At 35.7% G+C, this 12717-nt stretch overlaps 2 protein-coding genes across 2 annotated transcripts; both read right to left on the minus strand.

The window, feature by feature from the left end:
• Positions 1-98: 98 nt before the first annotated feature.
• Positions 99-2836, minus strand: LOC122573276. Its single transcript, XM_043739386.1, has 3 exons — positions 2744-2836; positions 1106-1202; positions 99-415 (listed from the first exon to the last, which is right to left on the minus strand). Exons 1-3 carry the CDS (start codon positions 2756-2758, stop codon positions 171-173), a joined length of 357 nt encoding a protein of 118 aa, XP_043595321.1. The 5' UTR covers positions 2759-2836; the 3' UTR covers positions 99-170.
• A 1881-nt stretch (positions 2837-4717) lies between these two features.
• On the minus strand, positions 4718-12091 carry LOC122573716. The gene is made up of 3 exons (XM_043740477.1): positions 8963-12091; positions 8444-8875; positions 4718-8347 (listed from the first exon to the last, which is right to left on the minus strand). The coding sequence occupies exons 1-3, from the start codon at positions 12089-12091 to the stop codon at positions 4718-4720; spliced, it is 7191 nt and encodes a 2396-aa protein (XP_043596412.1).
• Between the last annotated feature and the right edge of the window lie 626 nt (positions 12092-12717).

The raw sequence follows: 12717 nt of genomic DNA on the forward strand, positions 1-12717 counted from the left end.
TCTCATATCTTTAATGACACTACCTAAAAAAGTTTCATTTAACTATGATTTTTAAATACACATACATACGATCATACGTGACAATAAATATAATGAAGTTTTTGGGATGTATAATGAAAGTGTCAAAGCTTTTGTACTTTTTATTGGAAATTTTTTATAACTAATGAAACTCAGTATCCTATGTGACTGATCGTGCCAACAACGCCAGGGGCAACGACACCACGAGCATTGTAAACTTGCACAGGTTGCGGATGCACGCCTACCAGTCTCGTTGCCCTAAAATTTGGATTGACAACTACCGGTTGTACATTTCCGAATCCATTCAATTGCCGAGCTTGAATGGAATTAAATTGTTGTCTCATGAATCCTGGATACTTTGCCAGCATTCCAGTTACGCTTCCGTAGGGAATGCCTCCTAGAATAAAATAATAATAATTAGTAAATAATGAAAAATAACAATTCGTAAGTAAACATCGTAGTTCTAATAAGTGAATCGAATTAATATTGGATAAAAAGTTTAATTAATATGGTAATATTAATTATACTTTGTCGTATAATTTTTTAATAAGTTAAACAATATTTTTATCCTTGAAGTAGCAATTATACTAACTAACTTTATATTTAATTTAGTTTCATTTTTATATTGATTTAAATCTTATACGTTCCGAGCGATATAACATGAAGCAGTCGATATCGCCTACGCAGGTGTTGAAATTTCCACTCGGCGCATTGAAATCTCTACGATTTCTAAATCACACGCAATAAAAATGTATAATCAGGTCCAATATTTTTATATTCTGTTTTTATAACTTTGCTTAATATGATGGAATTTGTGATCTTCTACCCTGATTCTCAGAAGACAAACTGTTTATAATGAAAGTGAAAGGAATTCCAGCGAAATGTTCTCGAAACGCAGTGTCGTCCTCTGTCGTGATTCAATCGAATGTGAAAACATGTTTGATTACTTTTATCAAATTTGAAGTTAGTTATAACGATAATGCACACATAGAAATAGCAAAATTACAAATTACTCGCAGAGAAACGAAAGTTAAGGAAGTTTCTTGAGATTATGTAACGTAAAAGGAAAGTAAGTAGACTGACTTACCATACGCCAATCCGTTCACCATCTCTACGATTCCTGCGCTGTCCGGTGCAACTGTCGATAAGTTCAGCAAACCAACCATAGTTAACAGTAGAATGGTCTGTAAACAATTAATTATTGCCATTTTATAAGCAGACGCTAAAATGAAATGGGAAAATCCTAGTTGCTTCTACTGGCTAAATCAATGTAATTTTTGAAGCTGAACGTACTTTATCGCTCTTTTATATGTGCATTCAATCAGATACTGAAGACAAAGAAATTATCTTCCCATATTATTAAAACAATATTCAGTTCGTCGATGTAACAGAATTTAGTCAGGTATATCAGATTCTCAATTAAGAAATTATTAACAAGGTAAGCCTATTATCCTCGAATTTAATTTCGCGATAGCAAACTTAGGTAATGGCAGTAAACGACAGTTATCGATAGAAAGTATGATATTATTTGCATGTTAGTTTTTACCTGGTGATATAAATTAATTATACCGTAAAAAGCAAAGTGTCTTATCGTTACTCGAATATAGAAATCTTGCAAAACGTTAAACAAACATGTTTGAAGTATTAACTGTTAGATGTTAAACGTTCTCGCTTTCTCCTGTCATTTTATTTTTGTTAAAAAAAGAGAAAGAAGGAAAAGAAGCACAAACATATATATGCAGCTAAAATACACAGTTTCATTTGGATGCATCGTTTAAGTTTACTTTTATTTCAGCACACGTAGTCGTGTTTTCTGTTTGTCGAATCGTAAAACAAGAACGAAACTCGAGTACAAACTTGAAGATTGAATTATAGGCTCGGCGTAAGGTTACTGTTAGCCAATCCAAGGCCGGGATTTCATTTCACTAATTTCGTTATTAGAGAACACTGTAAACGAGAGAATTCGCGTATAGCAATAATTATATTTCAACTATTAAAATCTAACAAATAATAGAAAGCAAATATAAATTACACAATCACGAAATTTGGTTTAAATAATTATTTCGTCTAAATTCATTTCAAAACGGTTCGATTTGCAAAGTTCATTAAACATGTTTTTAACACTAGCATTACTGTGAAACATATGGACCTTGGAGAACACAATCACCTCTCTTACGTTAGTCACGCGAGTCGTGTTGCCTGTGACTATTTTCTCTTTTTCGTTCTAATTCGAACGCTTACAAAACCCGATTCAATTATCGCGTGAGGAACACCGATTTGACACTATCAAAGCATATGTTTACCGAAATGTTTTATCGCTTCCTTTTCTTTTCATTAATTTAATACTTCGTAAATGATTAGTATACACGAACGTATCTAAGGGTTATTAGAAATTAAATTGTAACATTTAATATTTGAAATTTGGAAGAAAAACAAAAATTTTAATGAACAATCATTGCGTTTAGATAATATTTATTATTTTGAATTTTTTATATTGTTTAACTCTTTTCTGTCAAAAACACTATTATAATAACACTTTGTCGCACTTCACTAAAGAAATTGATATTTATATATCCTCATATATGTATAAAAATCGTCATTTAGAAATAAATGTAATAACTATACTGTTAAGGAACACCACTCATTTAAGATCCCATTTTTAGATGATTACGAAGTGCTTTCTTATTTATTCTCATGCAAAACGAGCACAAGTGCGACGACGTACCTTCAAAGGAATCATATTGACCTTTTGGTAGTCACTTTGCAAGACAAGAAGGAAACTAAAGCACGAAACTAAAGATCGAATTATATACGGGGCTCGGTCTCGCAGTTGGCCAATCAAAGGCTTGTATTCCCTTTCAGTATCGAGTGTTATTCATCGATACAGGATTTTATTAGAATGCAGTACGTACCTAAATGGAGGATATCGTCCACCTTAACCTTGGTGAACGTCCAGCTACCACTCACGTCGGCCGTGCCAACAGAATAAGGTAAATACTCTGTAATTCGTATTTTTATCAGGGAAAATCTGATTCCGATTGGGAAATATTTGAAAGTTGTTCATTGCACGTTGCTCACTAAACAAAATGAAAATTGAAAATTTTCTTGCTTCATGGGTATTACAATCGTCCAACTAATGTAATTTCACTATCAAATTTGATTAATTAAATACTAAAGAATAGATGTATTTATATTAATCTTTATACACTCGGTTATTGTACTACATATTTCCACTTTTCTGACTGAACAAATTGAAAATTGTATCACGACAAATAAGTATCGAAATTGATATCTAAACATAGCTAAAGATCTCGTTAATTGAATATTAAAGGATATTTTGATTAATCTTCATACGATCAGTTATCGTATAAGATACTTTAATTTCACGCATTAATTATTAGTAACTAATTACTTCGCCTACATAGTTTCTTAGCCATAACGGTATTCAGACCATGAAGTTCATAGGTGCATTTGATTTAATAAGACGATTATTTTCGAAGCATCGAGTAATTAACATAATAGCATGGATCATTATTCTAAACTGCATAATAATCGTTAAGTGCAAGTACATCATTCTTCATCGACGAATCATTCATCACGTCTGCAGTACGATAAACGGAAGAATGATTCAGAAGTTACTTACTAAATTCCATGGAGAAATTGTGACATTCTGTTGTATTGAACTGGATCAAGGATATCCACTTTAGAACAAGGATTGATGTTACGTAATGAGCGCAGCAATTTAGATTATAATCAATTGTACAAAGAAATAATTAACATGTTAGTAAAACGCTAGAAATTCGTTAAAGATTGTTTATGAAGATTTTTCAAGAATTTTTTAAGGTTTCTTTAAGGATGTTTTATGAATTTTCTTAAGATCTTTTATGGAATTTTTTTAAAAGAATTCTAAGTGAAAATATATTAGTAATTTTTTAAAAACTTTTTTAAGGATTCTTTAAGGACTTTCCTATTTTTTGTGCAACGTTCATTTTTATTCAAATAGTCTGATTTATGTACAATGTACATGTAATAGATAAAGAACTAACGATAACAAATATGTAACTTTATTTCTTTAGTAAAACATTTATAGAATTAATGTCATTATAATTCTAACAAAATTGTTTAAATGTTAGTTAGAATAGTTTCGATTTATTACAGAAAATAGTTTGCAAAGATTTGTTAAAGTGTTCCATCCTGATTTCTTTCTTCACATTTTCTTTGCGCCATCTCTTTTACTCGCCTCTTGCTTTAAACCCAATGAATATGACCGTTCGATTTCCATCCTTCCAGCGTTATAATTATTTCCTTTCCACAAGTTATTTAAGTCTGAAAACATTGCACAGTGATATACTTTTTACCAACTTGCCCTCAAAAACTAGTCTAAAATAAATCGTTTCGTAAGCGACTCATAATCACTAAAATAACTCAAATTCGTTTCGCCTTTCTAAAATACCGTATCACACAAAACTCTCTCAATATGTCAGGTTAAAGAAAGGAAATTCTAATGGTAATCTTTAATGAAGCCAACATCATCTTAACGTGTCATTAACATCCTTTCCAAACAATTTCTACTCGTCTACATAAATGTTTCCCAATTAGCTCAACAGCAGCAGGATTTTCAATTTTTCTCTTTTTCCTCTGGGCTCTACTAAAAAGACCTTAAAGTACTAGTATAAAATACAAATAAAAGTAAGCATTCTTAAAAATCATAATTCTCCGATATCCAAGAAACAGTAGAAATAATTTCCCTGGAACTTTGTTCGGTCAATTGAAGAGCTCTGTTCTGAGGTATAAAATTCGCATCTGTTTTCAATATGCTTCCAATCTCGTAATCATTATGAGTTTTATCAAAGTCACTCAAGGTCTCTATCCTAGCGTCCTTGAAATCGAATCTTTCATCACTCTTGACAGGAAGAAATATTCTCTTCGATTCCTCTGTTTCCTTATTCTGATTCACGTCAACCAATCTTTCCTCGATAGTTTCGTTCCCTGGATTCTTTCCTCGATCATCGTTCACCTTTTCTAGATGCTCCTGTTTTATAGAACCTCCTACAGATAGTTCTTGATTTCTGTCGTTTTTTGCCGATTCGTTCACTAATTCATTCGTTTGATTCTTCTTTATGCTTCTGGAATGCTGCTCCGCTGTTCCAGTTTTACTCGAAGTATCTGTCTCGTTGCTAGCTTCGTTGACAGATTTATTCAGGACGTTAGAAATGTAATTCTTCTTCGAATCTTTACTCTTCTGATTTCTCCTTCGAGCAATTTTAGAAGCTGACGTTGTTGTTGCAACTAAAGAAGTAGATTCGACCGTGGAAACCGTGGTAGAAGAAGGTTTCTGTCTTCGACGAGCTCGATTAGCTTCAGTGACAGATTTTGTCACAGTTTCCATTGTAGAAATATCGTTCTTCGATGGCCTTCGTCTTTTCTTGCTTGTCTGCTTCGTGGAATTCTCAATTTCTCGAGGACTCTCTACCACGGTTATTCGAGGCTCGGAATTGTCTAAAGTATTCTTCACCAACTCGCTGGAGTTTCTACTTTCAAGCAAGGTATCCATAGAACTATTATCTATCGATTTTTCTCTATTTCTCGTTTTCCTGCTGGGGGCTGATGTCACATCTTCAGGAACAATCATTCCTCTGGAAATACCTCTAGATTTATAAAAAGTCACAGATTCTTTTCCTTCGAGTTTCTTTTCCTGTGACGAATCATTCTTCGTTTCTTCCAACGCTCCCTTTTCATCTGAATTGTCTTCTAAAGTCTTCTTGATTGATCTACTAATTTCTTCTATATTTCTCGATTTCATATTCGTCGATTGTTTGTCCAGAGGTAGCTTAATATTTCTCGAATTATATCTGCTGCTATACCTCATTATTGGTTGATACTCGCTGCTACTTTCTATGTTATCTGAAGTTCTATCTTCTGAAGTATCACTGTCTATTCGACCCCAAAATCGGTATCTTCCACGTGGATAAGTATTCGTTCGATATTTCGTAGCAGAAGCTTCCTCTGCTTCTTCCTCCTCCTCATCGAATTTTCTTAGCAAGCCTTTACGCTTCTCTGCCTCCCTTTTTCTATCTTCTCGTGCTAAACGTTCTCTTCTTTCCCATGGATATTCGTATTCGTAATTGATTTTATCGCGATATCGACTGCGTCTCCGTTTCCGTCGGTCTTCTTTGTCTTTATACCACGGAAAAACATATTCTTCTTTCTCTTCGTTGCTTTCTTGCGTTTCTTCGGAGTTTCCCTTTGGATGAAATCTTTTGTAATTGAAAAATGGAGGATGGTAGAAGGATGGTTTGTTTATACGTGGTCCAAGCTGCGAATATTTTTCATCTTCATAGTTTTCTGCTGGAGAAGATGGCCTGGAAGTATATGAGAAAGACGCTCGATCTTCCTCTGATTCGCTTTCTTTCGATGCGACGCTGCTTTCTTCAGAAGATTCTGTGCTTGACTGAACTTTCGTCTCTGTCTGTGCTTTCTCCGAAGATTCTTCATTGGAAAAATATGATTGATGAAACGGTTTCGAAATATCTTCATCCTTTTCCTTTTCATGTTCGTTTCCCTTCTGTGTTTCATTGAAAATTCTAGAGTCTGAGGTTTTGTTATGCCCATTAGAACTATTAGTAGTATTTAGTAAAAATGATTTCTCAAAGTCTTCGTTTGATAATTCTGCATATTTTGGAGAATCGGTATCCAAGAAGCTTTTCAAGTTAAAGAATTCAGTAGAAGTCGACAATTGTGGTTTCTGTGTGGTTATTACTTCACCTTCGTTCACACTTTCGTAAACTGCATAACCACTTCCTGTTTTATTTGCATCTTCTTCATTTGACTGGTTAATTAGATCATGTTTAAAGTTATTAAAATTTTCAGATTTGTTCTGGTAATCGTCTTTGGTATTATTGCTCATATATTCCACTTCGCGGTTTTCTTTCGCAATTTCTTGACTGTCGAGTTCATTGACTTTATCCGTGGTCGTCACAGTTTCTGTCCAATTAATTTTATTAGTCAAGTCTAACGAAGAACTCTCTGTAGTGGTTAATGTTGGGTTTGAAGGGTTCTTTCTTCTAATATAATTATACCTTGGCTCGCTTCGTCTCTTGTCTTCTTCCACCATAGTTTTATTCACAAATTTTCCAACATTCCAAACATCACCTTTTGGTTTCGAGTACCTTATCCTATCCTTAATCGTGTACACAACTTTTTGAGATTCTTCCTCTTCGTGATCTTCTTTATTATTCGAAGAATTAATCGTTACACTTTTCGGAATCTTCGATTTTCTCTTTGTATCGATCGTTTTTGGAAGTTTGGTGGAAGTCATTGAATTTTCTTGAGTAGAAGAATCTTTGTCGTTCTCAATCGTCGAATTTTCCAAGTTTCTTAGTTGATAATCACTTTCCTTCCAATTCAAGAACCTATTTCCTATTTTGTCTTCTTTCTTTTCCGCCGACTGTGAGCCCAATTCAATGGAAGCAACTAATAATTTTCTTTCCAGACTAGAGTTCAAGTCATCCTTCAGATCCCGTTTATAAATGCGGACTTTTCGACGACGTTTCACGGTTCTAATCCCAATTACAGGTTTCTGCACCGGCTGAACCCTTAATCGACTTTTCTGTGGAACTCTAATTCTCTTGTACACACCTTGTCTGTACCTATTCTGATATTTAGGCATCGGTCCTTTAATATTAATTCTCATATCACTCGGTCGATCCATGATATCTATCGACACACTATTCTTCTCTTTCTCTCTTTTCCTGTAACTCGTCGAATTTGTACTAGAATTTGTTTTAACGCCATCCACCGTATCATCCATTAAAGTAATTTCGTCTGAAGCTGGCATCGTTGTCGTCTCACGAACCTGATAAGAATTCGCTAAATTCTTTATGGTACCCATAACGTCCTCATAAACCTGACTCTGATATGGTATGCTATCTGAAAGCTTTATCGAAGATATTTCACTGGCAGATGTGACAGGACGTCTCTCAATTTTCTGTGGCCTTTTAGAATTTTTCGTATACTTAGTCCGTGAACTTTGAACTCTGTAACTCTCAGGTCTTTTTCTTGTTCTTGGCGTCGTTCTTGGATAAATTTTATATCGAATTCGCCTTGTTCTCTGAGTTACGACGGGATTGGAAATGTGTTTTCGAAGTTGTCGATAATTTTCTGGTCTCCTAGAAGATTTCTGTATCACGTAATCATCCTCTTCTTTAGGGAACATCATGATTCTCGAAACGAACTGCTTGCCATTTATTTCAGCTGGAGGAACTGGATCTTCCACTTGTTTCTCTAGAAACAAGGGATTATCGAATGGATCTTCGTCAAAGTATTTAGCCTTGAAACAGTCGAGCTTGTCTCCTAATCCTTTAAGACGAGGAAGATTCCCCTCCGGATCTTTATTTTCTACTGGTTCTTCTTTCTCTGGTAATACTTTTAAATTAGGCTCCACCTCGTCACATTGCATATAAGCATCCCTCGAATTGTAAAAATCCATGGCTCCGTATGTCTTCGTAGGTAATCTCTTAGGATCTACCGCGTATTTTAAAGCAGATGGAGTTGGCATCTTTTCATTATTGTAAAAAGGATATTTTTCTATATTTATGGTAGTTTCTGTGGTAGCAATACTTTCATTAGCATGATCTTCCTCGGTTAGTTCTTCCACGTAATCGAACTCTGGAACTTCGACATCAACGTCAATCTGTTCTTCGTTTTCATCATCTTTCCCTTTGTTAATTTCTTTATCGTCATATTCCTTACTTTCATTCGTTTCTTCGTTAAAACGACTGTTTATTTCCTGGTTTATGACATCCTCAGTTATCGTTGGTGCCTCGTCTAATAATTTTGCATGCACTTTTAACTCGTCCTTTATTTTAGAAACCTCTCCATGAACGTCTTTCTTTTCTCCCACTGAATCGATCATTTTTTCTTCTTCTTTCTGCCCGTCAGTCACCTGAAATGTTTTATTTAATAATTCTATACGTTGCTTTAATTCTTTCGTCATGTTAGAGTCATCCTTTTTAACATCCTTTCTCTTTCTTACTAAATCAATCACATTTAATTCTCGTTTCTTTCTTCCGGACTCTTTAGATGTTTCATCCAATAATTCTTCACGTTCTTTTAATTTATTCCTCGCTTTAAAATCTTTTTTCCCAACGTCCCTCCCCTTCCTGGCCAAATAAATCACGTTTCCCTCCTCTTTCTTTCCATCGTCATACCTCGGCGCCCTCAAATTGCTTTTAATATACCCATTCCTCCCATTATACCCATTCACATCTATGCTTTCTCTTTCCACGACACGCGACTCTTCTCCCCAATCATTCCTACAATGTCTCGATTTCTTCTCCTCAAACTGTTTCGCCTGCGACGTATCCAGAACGAGCCCCACTTCCAGGCCGCGTGTCACTTTCTGCGAACAATTTCTCTTGATCGATGAATTTTTCGCTGCTCGTTCTATTTCACCCCGATTCGACGTGCCATTGTTTACCATCGAGCCTTTCACGATATCGCTTTCGTCATCAACTCCGACAAATCTTTTTTTACGCCTTTTTGCACGAATTCCACGAACCCCGTCGAGATTCGACGCCTGACGAAACGGTCTCAGAACGTTTCTGCCCTGCTTCGATCCGTTTCCGCCATGATTTACGTAATCCATCGGTTCATTGTGCCAGATTAAATCCTTCTGCGGCGGCGGAGCGCCTCGAATCAAATCAGACGCTGGCTTCGTGATTCTCTTGCGATTTAGAGGATGTCGTTGCATCTGTGGTAAATCGAAATAAATCCGATACATTCTAGGATTTGTGTACACCTGCCGACGTTGTTGAGAAACCGGAATCGAGCTCCAATCAGACAGCGTGGCGTCGATCTCCGGTTTACTTCGCGGAACAACGTTGTAATAATAATAATCTGGTGTTTTTTGTGGAAGTGGGGGCCTCAGTATAGTTAAGTCTTGTAGATTATTTTCAGTGTTAGACAGAAAATGATTGTTAGGTTGTAAACTGTTTGGATGTTGAGGATTTCGATACAGACTGTTTGGATGCTGATGTTGAACATTCTTCAGGTTTTTTTCGTTCTTCACGTGCATCAAAACTTTCATGTAATTTTCATTCATTGAGACAGGTTTCTTCGTAGTCGTCATATCGGTCAGTTGTTTGTTTATGATACTCGATGTCGATGATTCCTGATTTGAAGATTGAATGTTAAGGTTCGAGGGTTTTTGAGGTTCTTTTGGTTTGTTTCTAATTGTAATTTTGTAACGTGGTTTGCGATTTCTGACCGAACTTAATGTTGGATTGAAAAGAGAACTGTCAAAGTTTTGGTTAAATTCTTCGTTACTGTTTAAAATCTTCTGGGAATTCAATAATGAAATTTCTTGATCATTCATAAGTATCTTATCACTATGAGTTTCTAAAAAGGAAGGTGATTCCATTTTTAATTGTTCATTGGAATTAATCGATTGCCACAGTTCGTCCATACTTGCGCTATCCACAGGTAGCAATTCACTACTCTGCCCATTATTTTTTAAATATGCCGAATCCATAGAACTATGGCCAGATTTTATTTCCGCAGGTTCCAAGATTGGAAACATCGTCGTAGGTTCTTCGTAAACAGAATAAGGTACAAAATTATTCAAATTTCTAGTATAGGAAGGTTGTGCGAGATTCTGATTCAAAGTCGTTGATTCCGATATCAATGGAAATTCCGTAGTTGTCGATTGATCCTGCCTTGTTTTAAAATAATCCCAGAAGAGTTGACCGTAGCTAACAGTCGTTGGATTCTCCTCAGTGCGTGTAAAATCAATTATATCGACGTTAGGCGAAGATTTACCATCGACTTTGTATTTATGTAACCCTGAAGAATTCTGAGGCCAATTTTCCAAATTTTCTATGACACTCGTAGTATCCATTGTACGATCCGTAGAAATTATATTCTCATCCATAGACGCTGCAGTAGAATTCTCAACATTTTCAGACGATGACAATTTTCTTCGTTTTTTATCCGTTTTCTTTCTTCTTTCCTTCATTCTGTCATAATTATCACGTTTCTTTGATTCAGCTGAGGTTTCCATATCAGTGGTTGTCTGAACTTTCTCCAGTTTACTTATCTCAATCCCTTTCTCCATTTCTTCAGCTTCTCTTTCCAAATCCTCCTGTAGCTTCTCTATTCCTTTTTCAGCAACTAATTTTGGATTCACTAAAACATTATCATTGATTTTGCTCGTTGTACTCGTTTTAGCAGGATCACTATCGTCTTCATCAAACTCCTTGAAGTCTTTGGATGTAATCTTCTTATAGTTTTTATCCTTTGTCTCGTTCTCTTCTTTCTCGTGATCATCATCATAATCATCGTCTCCAGATTTTTTCTTAAGATCCAAATGATCGTGCAACTTCCTGGCGTAACCTTCGTGAAAATCAGCGTCTCTCATATGTCCAGCATGATCATACGCAGAATCTTCGTAGCCTTCTTCCGTATAAACCGTGTTCACTTTCGTATTCTTCACCACTGCTCTTAATCTTGCTGCGTTTCCCTTTTCTTCTTCAGATTCCGCGTTCTCTATAGCTTTCTTGCGGGGCAGTTTCCTCAATGTATGAGTTTTTCTCACTTGAGCGTACAGTTTTGTTGGTACAAATTCTAAGTGAACTTTTTTGTCCTTTGGTGGCTTGGCCCATTCACCTGGAGCAGTGTATTTCGGTTTTGTGGGAACGTTTCTCGGTTCTTCGTGCTCTGAATAAGGAATCGCGTGATCAGCTGGTCCATCAGGCTCTTCTTCTTCGGAAGAAGAATCATCTATAGAAGATTCATTGTCCGTTGGATTCTGGACTCTGTTGTATACACTGGTGTCAGACGATTCTTGATCTGATTCTTTCTGATTTTCTTCTTGAGAAACAGTGGTTAAGATTTTCTCAGTTGTTAATGATTCTGCGAAGAAGAATTTTTTTTTAGAGATGTTGGATTGTGGCTGGATGTCATTTGTAGGAGATACTTTGGTAAATTTTCCTGAACCATGTAAAATATCCGACACTGATTTCCCTTGAGACCCGAAAACCGACACCAGTAACAACATTAACAACACTTGATTCATTGCGCTATTGTGAGCTTGCCATTGCACTTAAACAAAGATAAGTCAGTCAATTTGCGTAATCCTTGTCTATCCACAATACCATATCAAGTGGAACATGGAATTGTTGGTTGAGAAGTTTAACATCACTTTATTTCAGTCAGACAACTATTACAGTCAGTATCACTTTATTGCAGTCAGACAACTATTACAGTCAGTATCACTTTATTGCAGTCAGACAAATTTGAATAATATCCGCGTGACACGATAAATGAAACGAACTATCTTGTAACACGGTAGGTTTACAAGTTTCCAAAGGAAGAAATAATCAAAACGCGTATTTTGTGTACGAATGGCTCTTACGAATTTTTGCAAAGCACGCAACAACGCAAGGCTCACTATTTTCATAAAAAAATTCAACGTAGGCAAATGAGGATTATTCGATTGATTGCACAAATAAATTACGATTCAAAGATACGCGAACAAATGACATTAAATTCGATTTGTAAACGCGCAAATAAATTGAAATCGATCTAATTCAAAGATGCGCGAATAAATTGTGATCGATTCGAAAATGCGCCACCAAAAGCTTTATAGTTATTCGGCCGGAAGGTGCACGAACAAATTATGATCGATATGATTCGAATTGG

This window comes from Bombus pyrosoma, linkage group LG12 (assembly GCF_014825855.1).
Source record: "Bombus pyrosoma isolate SC7728 linkage group LG12, ASM1482585v1, whole genome shotgun sequence".
In the NCBI taxonomy this organism is placed as follows: domain Eukaryota; kingdom Metazoa; phylum Arthropoda; class Insecta; order Hymenoptera; family Apidae; genus Bombus; species Bombus pyrosoma.

Coding starts and splice junctions, on each gene's coding strand:
- LOC122573276 (XM_043739386.1), bottom strand. Junction 416..1,105: donor GGTGAACGGATTGGCGTATG/GTAAGTCAGTCT, acceptor ATTTTATTCTAG/GAGGCATTCCCTACGGAAGC.
- LOC122573716 (XM_043740477.1), bottom strand. CDS start 12,091: ATGAATCAAGTGTTGTTAATGTTGTTACTGGTGTCGGTTTTCGGGTCT. Junction 8,876..8,962: donor TATTAAATAAAACATTTCAG/GTGACTGACGGG, acceptor TCTAAAATAAAG/GACGAGTTAAAAGTGCATGC. Junction 8,348..8,443: donor AGGTGGAGCCTAATTTAAAA/GTATTACCAGAG, acceptor GACTGTTTCAAG/GCTAAATACTTTGACGAAGA.